The 14,724-nt window shown below is 51.0% G+C and overlaps 4 protein-coding genes and 1 non-coding gene across 5 annotated transcripts; 2 read left to right on the forward strand and 3 right to left on the reverse strand.

Moving 5' to 3' along the window:
* Positions 1-274: 274 nt before the first annotated feature.
* On the reverse strand, positions 275-2,907 carry BP01DRAFT_356151 (dynamin family protein). Its single transcript, XM_025574874.1, has 4 exons — positions 2,342-2,907; positions 1,578-2,174; positions 754-1,526; positions 275-681 (listed from the first exon to the last, which is right to left on the reverse strand). Exons 1-4 carry the CDS (start codon positions 2,753-2,755, stop codon positions 306-308), a joined length of 2,160 nt encoding a protein of 719 aa, XP_025431938.1. The 5' UTR covers positions 2,756-2,907; the 3' UTR covers positions 275-305.
* A 2,131-nt stretch (positions 2,908-5,038) lies between these two features.
* BP01DRAFT_365236 (uncharacterized protein) lies at positions 5,039-5,872 on the reverse strand (the record flags this gene model as incomplete). Its single annotated transcript, XM_025576354.1, has 1 exon — positions 5,039-5,872. The coding sequence occupies one exon, from the start codon at positions 5,870-5,872 to the stop codon at positions 5,039-5,041; it is 834 nt and encodes a 277-aa protein (XP_025431939.1).
* Positions 5,873-6,961: 1,089 nt separating this feature from the next.
* Positions 6,962-7,042, forward strand: BP01DRAFT_t132. Its single transcript has one exon. It is a non-coding gene; the product is annotated as a tRNA-Ser (tRNA).
* Positions 7,043-8,688: 1,646 nt separating this feature from the next.
* BP01DRAFT_32563 (putative MFS monosaccharide transporter) lies at positions 8,689-10,969 on the forward strand. Its single transcript, XM_025572865.1, has 9 exons — positions 8,689-8,953; positions 9,004-9,056; positions 9,106-9,378; positions 9,429-9,506; positions 9,562-9,957; positions 10,007-10,069; positions 10,124-10,406; positions 10,457-10,542; positions 10,594-10,969. The coding sequence occupies exons 1-9, from the start codon at positions 8,809-8,811 to the stop codon at positions 10,930-10,932; spliced, it is 1,716 nt and encodes a 571-aa protein (XP_025431940.1). The 5' UTR covers positions 8,689-8,808; the 3' UTR covers positions 10,933-10,969.
* Positions 10,970-12,041: 1,072 nt separating this feature from the next.
* On the reverse strand, positions 12,042-13,751 carry BP01DRAFT_356153 (hexokinase). Its single transcript, XM_025574875.1, has 5 exons — positions 13,660-13,751; positions 13,500-13,610; positions 13,426-13,451; positions 12,965-13,375; positions 12,042-12,906 (listed from the first exon to the last, which is right to left on the reverse strand). The coding sequence occupies exons 1-5, from the start codon at positions 13,706-13,708 to the stop codon at positions 12,082-12,084; spliced, it is 1,422 nt and encodes a 473-aa protein (XP_025431941.1). The 5' UTR covers positions 13,709-13,751; the 3' UTR covers positions 12,042-12,081.
* Between the last annotated feature and the right edge of the window lie 973 nt (positions 13,752-14,724).

Genomic DNA, 14,724 nt, shown 5'->3' on the forward strand with positions numbered 1-14,724 from the left:
AACTAGATTACACTTTTGATTGAACCTAGGGTCTTGCATAAAGAAAAGGAGTTGTACGAGTATTCTGGTAAGTATCCATTCTCAAGGCATAGTCTGATCGGTTTCCAGCGGTTAAGTCACTTTCCAGAACTAAACCCGTCGTGCCACGACAAATATGTAGCCAAGTCCAGCTCCATTGCAGGGGGAACTCCTTCATTCTACGTACTACCATCAAGACAATCATCGATTCTAGTCCCAGTTGAAACAAGATACACCCAGTGCACGCAAGTCATGTGCAGCATACAAAGCATAGAATGCACTCCCACCTAGACAAGAAGCTTCTTCCCCTCCTCCAACTCCCGGATCTGCTTCTTCAAGTGAGCACGTCTTCTGCCGACCGACGGATCCTCCCCCGCAATCTCCTGCAATTGCTCCGGGGAGAAACTGTGCACGAATGAGGGAGAAAGAACCTTCATCGGGGTCTTTGGCCCGTGGACCAGATGATAATCTGCCGCCTGCATGCTGACGTTATCGACGAACCGTTTCATTGCCACTCGGTAGTAGGCCTTGAGGATATCATGGAGATCCTGCACAGTGTGGCTTTCGTTGCTCATATTCTGCTGGTAACTCAGCTTCTTTGTTTCCACTACGCCATATTTATTCATCTGTGTTTGAAGGTACGCTTCCCATCGCTCTTGACGTCTACACAATATTGTCAGCGTGTCTACTTTTTAGCGCATAGCACGATGTAGGAGATGATGAGAGTCGACTTACATCTTCTGGAGATTGTCATTGAAGTAGTGGTTTAGGGTCTTCAATGTGCCGCGACGCTCGATATGAAGAAGGAGCCGCACTTGCTCGATCGCATCTCTGTATTTCCCCGTTATATCATCCATGATGTAGGGCACCAGGTTGAGAAAGACGCGTTTGTCACTGATGCATAGCTCTAGGCCGCGAAGGATAAAAGTATGAACGCTGGCAATGATGTCGCTAAGATAGCCGATGGCAATACTCTCCCATTTCATGGTCTGGCTTCGGAACACATTGGCCAGCAACGAGCTCTGGAAGGTATTCAAATCAAACCCGCGTGACTTGTGGTATTCTTCCTTTAGCCACTGGTAGATCCCGTAGGGCAGCGGCTCGTCCACCTCCTCACAGTTTGTAATAATGTCATCGAGTTCAAGAATATCCTCTGTCAGTCGGGTAGACTGGGTGGCAGGGTAATATTCATCCGGGGCAGCAGGCAGCACACTGTTGACATTGATAGTATCCACTTGAAAACTGTACTTGTGTCCCCACTTCTCCATTGACTGGGAAAAAGCATCGTCGCGATTGACAATTATGGTTGCGAGGCGCAGGCCTGGGTGCTTCTCAAACTCTTCATTGGCACCGTAATTTGTGCTCAGAGCCTGGGTTGTCATGTCACCGAACTTGGTCACCGCATCTAGTAAGTACTTGAACTGCTGGCTTGTAGACTCTCTTTCATCACCCAATCCCAGGAGGCTTGCTTTGGCTACACTAAGTTTCTTGTTGATCTCAGCTCGCACCTGAAAATTTGGTTAGCATGGCTTGATAAATTCGTGGGCGGTACCACTCACAAGTGGAAAAGCTTTTCTAGCATTTTCAGTAACAGTCTCCTGCAAGCGTGCTTTCAAGGAACCGATGCCATATCTGTCAGCTGCAACTGTGTTCCAGAACTTTTTCTTACCATACTCAGCTTCAGCAATGTCTCTGTCAACTTTTCCTTCCTCCAATTCCAGTTGCGACAGATTTCGAACCAGAATCCACCCGTGCTTCAAGGGAAGGTTATGCCCCGCGACAATATCAACGATCTTTTGCTCCGCGCCCTCATCAACCAGATCAGGCTTGGTCAAGACGCCGAGCGTCCGTTCGCCGTCAGGATCTAACTCTCGCGCCATCTCAATGATCTCTTGGTTTGCCACGTCGACGTTAGCCGCAACGACCGTCAACATGATAGATCGTGGGTTCCTCATGTATCCCAGCACCATGTTCCTGACCAGCGGAATATCTGCTTTGGCGATGCGACTAGAAGTGGCCGACCTGAAGATGCCAGGCACATCGATGACACTCAGATGATCCTCTTCCGGGCCACAGATTTCCAATCGAAAGACATCGTTGGAAAAGGTCGGTCGGCCAGGCTCTTCGTCAGTGGACACCCCCATCAAGGCGTGCACCTAAGCTTTGGTCAGCAGATTGGTCCTAGTTTTGTTCTCGTAGCTGGCAATAACATTTGTGGATGGAAGTGTCAAGGCAACGAACTCTGCTACCAACGACGGCCACTTCCGGTCCACACTTGCTTCACCCGGTGCTTTGTAGCAGGAGTGTCAGATGGTCTGCATACCTTTTTCATGGTGTCCGCAAAAGCGGCCGCGCTCAGGTCTCCCTCGAAATCAGCATCCCAGGCCTTCAGCTCCCCTGCCCGGGTAGCATCTGATTCCGACGCAGGGATGATAGACGCGTGGATCTTTCTAATCGTGAGGCTCTTGTCGCGACGGAAGATGAGCTGGCTTGCAAAGCGCGTGCACAATCCACTGTCGCGGGGGAAGGGCAGCCGAGTGAGGCCTTCGAGAACCGAGCTTTTGCCGCTGGACTGATCTCCCACAACGACCAGCTGGGGAAGGTCAATGTACTCGCCCACATTGCAGGCAAACAGACTGTCAATCTTGTCCAGTAGAGCTGGATCGGCCAGTTTTGCGTAGCCTGGAGTGACCTTCTGTGTCATTTCTGTAGGACACTTGATGGTTCGAAAAGCCATGAAGTCTCTTGTTGGAGAAAGCTTCAGAGCAGAGTTAATTCACTATAAGGAGGAGTTGTCAAGTAAGCTCAGAAGCTATGATGATCGGTGTGATCGAAGGATGATGTTTGATGAGAAAGGATGGAGAGAGTGTAACCCTTCAGAGAAGTGAGAGTGAGGAGAGTGAAAATAAGAAATGAATAAAGGAGGGAGAGGAAAGATGATATAACGCCTCCCTCTCTTCGTTTGTGATTTCACTGCGCCAGGAGGACTCACATCGACTGGGATCATTTTGGCCTCACTTTAGCGCCAGAGTGGCTGTGTCCAGCGTTTGCACAATGACAGCCACTCGATTTGACCAGAGTCCACGCCGCAGCACCAACAAATGGTAACGTGAAAGCTCAAGCGGTCGGATATCTACCTATTGACTAGAAAGTACAGAGAATGCTCGCATGTGGGGAGATCTCCATTCTAAGCCCAGTTTGACAACAACCACAGTCCTCGCAGCCCAGCCTCAAGTTTCAGGCCGGTTGACAACAACAACAACAACAACAACAACAACAGGAACAACTCTCTTTGAGCTCACAAAATCCTGGAAACAACCCCTTTTTATCCTTCAATTAACTTTATTATTTCACATCGTCGTCACGTCGACAGCCTGGATATCTTCAGCCAAAATAGGCGCCCTCCCCGACTAGCCCATCATGGACCGATTTCGCCGAGGTTCGTCAAAACCACTTCGCCGCGAAGGTTTTCCATCGACACAAATGACAAAAATCATCGCGCCGCTATGCACGGCCTACTCGATGCCGTCTTTTACTAAAAGAATGGAGCTTTATGGCTGTATGACGCACCAGGCGTTTTACAAACCCTTAACCTCCAACCTAAAACGGTGAACTCTGGCCCTGCGCCTTCAGAACCCGCATTCGGCCCTACCTCAAACCAACTGATCTCATGTGCCTAAACAAACTGTCAAAGAGTCGCCACTACAGGCTGCATCTGAGGGTGCGGAGCGGAGGCATCGGTAGAAGAATAACTGGAGGGGAAGATCCAGAGCTGGTCGGTTGTGCTTGGGGCATGCGCGCGTGGGCCCATCGCGGGCCCATCAATGCGCCTCCTCGATAGTCTGTGTACCCTACTAACCATCTTCTAGCAAGTTATTCTAAGTCTAGCATTGGCTGGACGTACGAGGCATATGGCTTCTTCTTATATTCTGCTGAGCGCAAGCGGGTAAGTCAGCTCAGTCGCCTACACCAGTTTGTGCTGATACCGCCGATTCCGGCAGATACAACAGCGGATCCGAGGTGATTATTGGGATCAGATTGTATGTGGGGGCGTGTTCTATGCTGTTGCTGCGGTGGCGTGCGCGGTCGCTCGGGCTTTCCTCGCTGGGGGCTTTGTGGATGAGGTTCGTAGTTTGAGGTAGTCTGGGAGGTTTATGCTCGATGCTTGTCTGTGCCACAATTGCATTGGAAGTGCTTATAGCCATATGTTGGGTTTTAACTTCGATATGTGTTGGCTTCTTCGGTGCTATATTTTTCAACATTACAGGTTGGATTAAGTCATGTGGAAAGCTAGAGGCCATAGAACGTGTTCTGTATTCAGGACCTACAGAGAGCATAGAGAACGGCGATGCGCCAAATTAGGCGGGGGTAATTTTGCAGCTTCAATGGCAGCAAGCAAGAATAGAATTAATGACACTTCTCTTCGGATAATGATGGGCTGACATATGAAGGTAGTTAATACTTCGGGTCTTGCTGTCGGGGAAGTGGGTATCAGTGGTATATAGCAGTAATCGGCTGTTAGAGCCAAAGACATCTCATCCGCCTGTAAATATGCTGTAGTTGCTACCTTTTGTTTCCCAACTCTTCATCGAATCTTCTATTCCCGGCAGTCCTGTCGCAGTTCTTTCTTTCAATCTTCTCCGAGAAGGATGTCCCGTCAAGTTGTGGAGGTGGTTGCAAAGGCCGCCGGCGTACGGCAGCTACCCAATCCTTGATGCGCTTCTCCAAAATGTCAATCAGCAATTGACTGAGTAGTGACAAGGTTGAACAACCAAAAGCGAAGGGTCCGACAAGATGAGCCATGTGGAAGCTGTTCACTGATTTACGTTAAATCTTCAGATATACAAAGTCTAATAGCTTGTGATACAGAGACGTGGGAAGACAGTGGACTCGGGGAATCGAGCTAGAGGCGGAATACTAGGGCAAAAAGGTGTTTTGAAATCTTGTTGATTCAAGAAGAGAATACTTTTCCAGTCAACGCTTCCCGTCAGCAGCCTTCAAAGAGAAATAAGATACATCATCAGGCGTACCGGGCCTGATGGTCCACGAGGGCGTCCCAGAGGGCGTGGTGAAGGGTTCTTTGCAAGAATCTCACCATCCAGATCCGATCGCGCCTTGCGTTGCGCAAGGTACTAGTCAAGCGAAGGTATTCGTCGGCTCTCATTTCACCCGCGTCAACAACAAAAAATCCCAGGGCATGATTCCTGGCTATGACACATCCGTTGCGGATGACATGCAGGTCCTTGCCCCCAGCGGAGGTGGGAAATTTCTGGTGAAACTCGCTGGCCTCCTGCGTCATGATTGGAGAATTCATTTGTGATGAAGAATCCCAAGGGACACAGAAGATCCGGAAGAGAGGAGAAGCGCGAGCATGAGGGGCAGTCAGTACAGACCCGTCAACATATTGGGTGTTTTCAATTTCTACTCTCGCGTCCTCGGGCCGAACAACGTCCACAATGACGAGCTGTGCATTTTGGGGGGTGAGGACGGGCTGAAGCCTGTGGACTTGCTCACCTGCTGCCTCTGCCTGCTGCGGATTGGGCTTAGTGTAGTAGCGCGAGATAATGCTCAAGCCTAGTGATTGTAGGGTCTTGTTGGGGTCGGCTGGATCGGGGTGGGAGAGGGTAATGGGTTGGCTCAGCGCACAGGACAGAATATCCACCCATCGCCTGGAGGTTCCATAGGGGTCGTAAGGCTCAGAATTAGACCGAGTCTGAAAGTTCTTCGCCATAATCGACGTAAGGTCGCTGCGGCCACGGGGCTCTCCGCAGGGGCCCCAATCACACCGGACAATGGTGGTCTGGCGATCATACTCGACCCAGGGATTTGAGGTGGTTTCTTGGTCAGATGTCATAGCGACGGGGTTGGCTCCGAAGTTAGAGCGATACTTCGCGGGTAATATCTTGGTGATGATCATAGAAGGTCTACTTTCCACCTCCTACTTATATCCATAACAAACACAAGTGAACTCTCGACCGAGTGACAAAGTACTTGATGAAACCTCCCTGAGAATCGGGACTGAAAACAAGGGCGTTCATGATATAAACCTTAATTCTGATATGAACAAAGCAATTTAGTGAAAGATGTCAGACGGCTGGGTATAGCGACTGTCAAGGATGCCTATTCATTCTCTGGATTTCTATGCTGGAAGACAAGTGACGCAGCTTGCTCAGGGAACAATACCCTATATCCATGGGGAGAGATAGGATGTGACAGACCTAGAAAATGAATAATATTTCTAGTCCCCAATAATCTATACATACTATGCTGCTTGGCAGCGCTCACAAAGCGACGGCCATCACTCACATGAGATTTGGTACGCTCCGCCGTTTCAGCGACTCATAGCCTGTCGCGGATCTCAGATGGGCTGTAGCACTCTCTCAGAAATTCATCTCAAGTTGAACTTCGATATAAGTAATCTCCTTACTGACTATTGTCCTTGCGCAGTGCGCAGTGGCTATGCTCTGGTTTCCACGCAATCTTCCAATATGCTAATTCGTTTCCGCAGAAGCTGTAAGACTAGTCCGAGCACTTACCCAACCTCTACGCTGGCAAGGTTCCTCACTTACGAATGAGTAGCAGTGCTAAACGATGAAGCGGCCTTCCCTTTGCCTGTATCGCCTGGAAAGTTTTTCCTCGTCGCGCTTTTTTACAAGCAATGGTCCGCTCCATCACGCCGTCGCCTTTGTTTGAGAAATTCCATTAAAAGCTTCGATTGACGGAGACATCGGACGTTTTTATCAATGACTTGATTCAAGCGGACAAATTTGAGCCATCTTTTAGTGATGAATATGTAATTAGAATGCGAGTGGAAGTGCGTGCTCGAGGTGGCAGAAAGCTGAGTGGCGGAGGAGGCATGTCAAGGAGATCCACAGGGGGCAGTATCAGTAGACTGTAAATACAACATCATAAGAAAATGCTGGTCGTCATACTATAACAATTAGACACTTTGACCGAGTGGTTAAGGTGCTGGCCTGCTAAGCCAGTGGGTTCGCCCGCGTGAGTTCGAATCTCACAGGTGTCGTTTCTTTTTCTGTTTTGTCCCTTGTCTTTTTATTTTGCTGCCCAGCTGGTTCCCTATTCATGATGTGATCTATTTAATTGGTATGTTCTTTTCATTTTCCTCAATCAAAGCTATGTAGCGATGCTTTAGATGCAGGCCATCCCATGTACCATCGAGCGCTGCTGGGAGGTGAAACAATAAGTTGTGTGTTAATATATTAAGGCCCGGTTGTCTTTGTTCTGCTCGGCGCTTCCCGAGAATATAGCACTGCGCACGGTGTTGGCTCCTCATAAGCTGCCAGTGTCACGTCAATCCATGGTGCACTAACTTCTACCCATTCACTTCCCCTATCTTCAAGCTCTATCATCTATCAAAATTAACCTTTTCTCGATGCTTGGATCTTTACGTCCTTCTGGCTGGAATTGTTGCGTTCTTCACTGGGTGTGGAACCCCACGGGGTGAGCGGAGGAACATGCCTTCTTTTCTGCCGGTCACCCCGCTCTTTCGCCCCGCATCTCACATAGACGAACACGACCTACAGCTACCATCTACAAGACATGGCGTCAACAATTTTTACAGGCATCGCACTACGGAATCTATCCGGATAATTTAAGGAGCATGTTCTGGATGAGCCTGTGAAGGAGCTTCGCGGATGTGGCGTTCACTATACCAAGCCGAAAGACCCGACATGCGCCATTGACGCGCTCTTCAGGCACGGAACACGCAGCCTAATTCTGAGTCAAGGTCTTGGCCTTCGACTATGGGCTCGGGAGTCACGAAACCGTCCATCAGTAAGTTCCTACCGATCGGCTGTGATGGTTTCAGCTGCGCACTTCTGGGATTCTTTGGCGAGAGCTGCTACCATCAGGTGCCAGATACCTGCCACGACGTTTTGTCTCCATCCCCCACCGATCGAATTGCGGAGAAGCAAAATCGAGTCGGGGTTTGATGGGGAATTGGGGCATCCAAGCTAGCTTTGTGGGCTGATTTGCTGTCCAACTGGGCAATTCCGGCTAAATACGATTGACGTCCGTGGGTCTGATGGCTCCCTCCTCATCCCCGCTTCTTCTCAACTGCGGTGGTCAGCAAATTCTACCTTCTCCCGCCTCACATGTCCCTTTTACATTTCCCAGAGCCATTAGCCGGAAGCCTCTTCGGCCTAATTACAATTGCCATGCCGCCCGAATAAGCCTGTAGGCTTGAAGTTCTTGAAACCCTGTCCAACACCGAAAGCTTGTCCCAAAACCGTGGGCGGATGAAGTCGATGCCGGACATGCCGGCTGTCCGGGGTCAGCCCGAGAAAACGAGACTAAATCCGCCCGACCAAACACACACCCCCATGGGGTTTGCTTTGCTCCAACGGAATAGGAAGGGAGCTGCATATTCCTTGTTTCGAGTGACCCTCGGAGACACCCGCCCCCCAGAAAGTCTGGCTAAATGGGTGGACCCAATCAAGCCTCGATATACCCGGCCACGAGGACATCGCATGACATGCGGTGACGCTGCATCCATCCAGAAGCATACCGTTTGGCCAACGACGCATTAGCGGGGAAGTTGCAGATGGACGAACGGACATGCCCACCAAAGATGTGACTCCCCAATGCAACAGCTTCGTAGATCGATTTATAAAGCCCACCCTTTCCCCATCTCTTCCCCGCCTGCCGATCACCTACGCTTCTCCTCACGGTACATCTGAGGGCAGTTTGCATCTCCGTGCTGCCTGTTTTGAACCACCAATTCCTGTGAATTAGATATCCCAAGACCCAGACATCACATACGAAGACAGGATGGGTTTCGGTGCAGGCGCTGAGGCTATCTCAGGCAAGCGTGCCGAGCTCGCGGGCAACCGGGTAGGGTGGCGTGGCCTGCTCAGCAGCAAGAAGACCTTTTCCATCGCGTTATTTGCCTCGCTTGGTGGTTTTGTCTATGGATGTAGGTGGCATAAATGACAGTACGATATGAGATGCTTATTTCTTCTTCAGACAACCAGGGCATGTTCTCAGAAATTCTTACCATGACCTCCTTCATCCGCGCGGTATGCTTGTCGAACTCCTACACCGGTCACCATGTTCTGACATCTACAGACACAACACTACGCCGAAGAGACCGGTACAGCTCAGGGCATGCTTACATCAATTCTGGAACTGGGTGCCTGGGTTGGTACATTGGCCAACGGATATCTTGCAGACTCGCTGGGCCGTCGACTCACGGTTGTTGTAGCTGTGGTAGTGTTCTGCGCCGGTGTGATCGTGCAGGCATGTACTAAAGACCCAAGCTATGTGTTTGGTGGCCGGTTTGTCACCGGTCTGGGAGTGGGTAGTTTGAGTATGATTGTCCCACTTTACAATGCGGAACTGGTGAGTCTGAGCGTCGCGGGACTGCCAGTTCAAGGCACTGACAAATTCAGGCACCTCCCGAGATTCGTGGCTCGCTGGTCGCCGTGCAACAACTCTCGATCACCTTTGGTATCATGGTCAGCTTCTGGGTAAGTGGAATTCTACCCTTCCGTCTTCAGTCTACAGCACTAACGCTTAGAGTAGATCTGCTACGGTACCAATTACATCGGTGGGACAGGCGACAGCCAATCTAAAGCAGCCTGGGAGATTCCGGTTTGTTTGCAGATTCTGCCAGCCATTATTCTAGCTGTGGGAATGGCCTTCTTCATGCCTCAGTCACCACGACACCTGATGAATCGCGGGCGCGAAGAGGAGTGCTTGAGCACATTGGCACGACTGCGCGACGCCTCGACCGACGACATGCTCGTCCGTATCGAATATCTTGAGATCAAGTCTCTGAAAATGTTCGAGCAAGAGACCTCCAGGAGAAAGTTCCCTCAGTACCAAGACAACTCATTCAAGAGCCGCTTCATGATCGGTGTGAAAGAATATGCTTCGTTGGTGACGGACAAATCACTCTTCAAGCGGACCACAGTCGCAGTACGTCTCCCCCCTTGCATAGTTGAAGCTTGAGCTGATTATCGTCCAGTGCCTCATCATGACCTTCCAGCAATGGAACGGGATCAACGCCATCAACTATTACGCCCCTCAGGCAAGCATCCCCTTCGACAGACGTGGACCAATTACTGACTCTGTTGGACTGCAGATCTTCAAAGAACTTGACCTCGGCGGAAACACTACCTCGCTGTTGGCCACGGGTGTGGCTGGTATCTTTGAATTTGTTTTCACCATTCCTGCCGTGCTTTGGGTGGACAACATCGGTCGCAAGAAGATTTTATTGGCCGGTGCTGCAGGCATGGCAATCTGCCACTTCATCTGTGCCGGACTGATCGCCACGTATGAAGGCGAGTTTGGAAGTCACCGGAGCGCAGGCTGGGCGACGGTGGCCTTTGTGTGGATTTTCATCATCAACTTTGCCTACTCCTGGGGTATGTTCCAATTTATTGCTGCGACGGGCACAGTGCTAACAGTCGGCTAGGTCCGTGCGCCTGGATTGTGGTGTCAGAGGTGTTCCCGCTCAGCATGCGTGCGAAGGGAGTCAGTATTGGCGGTAGCAGCAACTGGGTATGTCTTCCCTTGGGTTCTGCTTTGGGACCGCGAGCTAATTGCTGATAGTTGAACAACTTTGGTGTCGGTATGGCGACGTCCCCTTTCATCGCCACATCCGCCTACGGCACCTTCATTTTCTTCGGCTGTCTCACCGTGATCGGCTTTCTTTATGTTTTGTTCTTCGTCCCCGAGACCAAGGGTCGCACACTGGAGGAGATGGACGAAGTGTTTGGCTCTGAGGGCATGGCCGCTAACGACGAGGCCCTGCGCCAGCAGATTGACCGCGACATCGGTCTTACAGCCCTGCTGCGGGGAGAGATGGATGCATCCGCGGAGAAGATGACCGCCAAGACGGTGCATGTGGATGACGCTGCAGTGTCATCACCTCACACTACCGAGGCATAAGGCGTTGGAGGCTGCAGGATGGCGGTGTGATCCGGAGCGGAATGGCGTCGTTAGGCCCAGCAGCCAATCTATTCTCAACTGATTATCGGCAAGGCTTGCTGATCTTGTTGGGAATGGATTGTGACTGGTGGTCGAGTCTGGGGTGTGTGATGCCTACCGGTAAATCTTAGGTACCTATTTAGCCTTAATAGCTTCTGATTCAGTAATTCACTGCACATCATTGGTTGAGAGAATACATAATTTATACATGTGAATACCAACTCGGACATCAGCGGCTCGCTTAGACATGAGGAATGTTCAACTTCCCCATCGGCGGCTGATGGAACCGACAAGCGATTGATGCATCGAGGGCCGATCCGATGTTCAGCCTGCCTCAGTCAGGTCAAGCCCGCTCTCAAAATGTCAATGACTTAGTTACCCCTATTGAGCTAATGATAGTAACAACAAGTCATCATTAAGCGGGTAACGTGAAGCATTATTGCAGGAATGATATTTTCCCAGAAAAGGACATTGCCTCCATGACCAAATCATACTAACTAGTTTGATACTAGCCAAACAGAATCTGCCTCAGGCATTCAACGGCGAGCTATCTGACACTTCGCCAAGTAGCCACACCCTTTTCTCAGAGAAATCTTATAAGCCGACTCAATGCTTGAGTTGCATATAATTAAGGCGTGTGGTTGGAGCATGGGGCATACTCCACAGCTTTCCTGCCGTGTTGCCCCTTCCTGTAGTTATGGCGCTCCCAACCCAAAGACTTCGAACTCCACGAACGATGGATCATGCTCGTCGCGCAAAGCTGGATACCTTGCTCTACGCTTGGACTCCACGCACCTCCACGCCTCTGTGAAAGTTGCAGGGAGAGAGTCGGCAGCGGGGTATAGGTTGTGCAGGAAAAAAGATCCCCAAGAGTAACGAGAGGGAGGCATTGGAGCGGGAGACCTGAATTTTTGGTTAAGTTGGTTGAGAGGGGTGAGGTAGATGTTATAAAGAGTAATCGTTATGAGACTTAGATGTAAGATTAAATGCTGGAACTCTTCTCAAACAGGCAAACCGTATGCTATACTATAACGCCAGGAATCCATTTGCTGCAAAAGACAAATATAACACCGCTTGCAGTCATTACTCGTGACACCACCAAACCCACCCTTAATGATTGCCCACCGTCAGCGCCGCAATCAACGCAGCTCCGATCCCCGAGCCATCCTCCGCCGGGACAAAAGTAATCAAGTCCTCCTCCTCAGCCGGCCACTCCAAAATCTCCCGGAGAGCCGCAGCCGCGCGCTCCTTGAACTTGTAGTTCTTGCTGAACGCCGACCCGTCCACACCCACGCGACCCCGCGTGACGCCTTCCTTCTTGCAGATGGCCGCGATGCCGCAGGCGTAGAGACGCGCGGCCCGCATGCACACGATTTCCGCCAGCAAGCAACAGATCTTTAGCTCCTCGAGCGTGGGCTCGATGCCGAACTCCTGCTTGAGCATCGTGCGGGTCTCGACCATGGTGCTTTCGGGGGTGGCGTTCTCCTCCTCCATGCGCGACAGGACCGACGATTCCATGGCATGGACGTCGCGGAGGCGGCGGAGATCGCATCCTTCCAGAAAGCCTACCGTATCGTGCAGATGCACAATGATCAGCCGGAACAGCTCCCCCGTGTAGAGCCCGGCCACCATCTTCTCGTACGTCTGCTGGCCTGGGCGGGGAGAGGCGCGATCGATCTCGAGGTCGAAGTCGCAGCGTGGCAGGACTTGGTGGCTGTTGTCGAAGGCGCCGTATTCGGTATTAATGCCGACCAGCTGGTCCGCGGGCAGGTTGTGCGAGGCGATCTTGGGGATGCGCCCGCATTTTTCCATGTAGGCGGCGTTGCAGCCAGTTCCTAAAATGCTGCCAACCTTCACCTCGGGGTCTCTGTAGGCGGAGGCGATAAGTGCTCCGGTGGTGTCGTTGACTAGTGCCACGATATGCACAGGAATATTCTGTAGGGCTATTAGTAAGAGTTGGCTTGGACAGAGGTGGATTGCGAGATTTACGCACCCTTTGCTCCAGAGCCTGCTCCAGCTGTGCTACCACGTCGTGTCCTTCCACACCGGAGATGTCCCATCCCTTTGTCCAGCGTTGGAGGACACCGTGTCTGATATTATCTTGGGTCACTGGATATGAGAATGTGAAGGCCAAGGGGAGTTTTTCAGAGTTGTGCGGTCTGAGATTGTGCTCTTGGATGAAGTCGTTGATTCGGTCTGCAATGAAGCCCCACAGCTCATCTGCAGTGCATTTTCGCATGTGTTTTGAGAGTTTGAATTTGTGCTGTGTTAATTCGCACCCTCCTTTTTCCTCGGTCAGGGTCACGTTGCAGACGCGCAGATTCGTGCCGCCGAAGTCTACGGTCAAAAACTGCCCAGTTTCATAGCCAGTCGGCTGGTTCATGACCCATGTTACGTTCATAGGCTGAAGGAACCGTTAGTGGCAGGGTATAGCGATGAGAAGTAGGTTCATACAATATCACCATCTTCATTGCCGAGGCCTTGGCTAGGTTAGATCGTTGTGCTATGCGGCTTGAGGAAATACTAACCTCTTTCAAGCTCTTTCACAAAGTGATCAGTTATGCGTTGAAGAGATTCTCTGTCAATAGTAAACGTCTGCGCGATGCGATCCACCTCTTGCAACACCTTGTCTAGGGTACCTGTCATGTGTGAGTTCAAAAACCAGTTCGACTGTAGAAGGCGGCATACCCTGGGATACAGGTGCAGTCGGAGCGCAGGCTCCCTGAGCCTCCTTCATTGTGTCTAGCGTGCGGGGAAGAGACAGGTGTATAGAAACTTAAGTGTATGGACAGGTCTAATCGATGAAGACGGAGAAAGAAACCATCGCAGCATTATATATCCGTTTGCAGATGGAAAATGAGGGGCGGAGACCCCGGCACATCCATCCCACGCACTCATTACACGGGTTTGATTCCATCATTACATCCCACTCCAACTCGCCCGGGGACATTGTACACAGTAGAGAACGGAAGAGAGCAGTCCGACTTTGATCCATGGGTCGGGTCCCGTCCCAACCAATCAGGAGGTTGCAGACCAACTTAAAAGTTGGCGATCTGTTCGCAGGTGGGGCGACGATTCAGGGCTGGGCCGGCCAAATTTCGTTTTTGACCCAAGAGTGACGTCGGCCCGATGTGAGTTCGGACTCGGGACAGACTGTCACCGTTGGAGCAGTCGGCTCCGGCCGCATGACGTTTATTTCACATCTGCACTAGTGGAAGGGGTCATACTATTTCGCTAGTTGGAGAGTGACATTCCGGATTTGAATGGTCCCGTGACTGAATGTGGAATGCGATGGAGTCAGCCAGGATAAACCCCAGAGTTACCGAGGCTGTATGGGAGGGCATTGACTATGTGCTGCTAGCCGCGTGGCCAGGCAGTGGTTCTAGATGATTCAGAGTCGGGCACGGATCCCGAACCTTACTGGGGTGGTTCACCATCGAGCCTTGAACTGTCGAGTTGGACTGATTGTGTAGGATTGCAAGCTTGGAACGAGGCTTCGCAATTTGGGATGTTGCTTGAGATAGAATGAGCATTAGCAGACGTATGGAAGCGAAGAAGCAAGAGAGCAAGAAGGAGATGAAGCACCACATCGAAGGCCCATGTCTAAGACAATGGCTGAAAGACCCACATAGGCGTGAATTCTCGGGAGAACATCGCATGTGAGGCGCAAAGAGGAGAACTTCACAAAATTCCCAGGAAGTAATAGACAAAGATCTTTTGTGAGCAGGCTGGTCTAGAACGAAGTTCAGAGGG

This window comes from Aspergillus saccharolyticus (genome assembly GCF_003184585.1).
Source record: "Aspergillus saccharolyticus JOP 1030-1 unplaced genomic scaffold BP01scaffold_12, whole genome shotgun sequence".
NCBI lineage: Eukaryota > Fungi > Ascomycota > Eurotiomycetes > Eurotiales > Aspergillaceae > Aspergillus > Aspergillus saccharolyticus.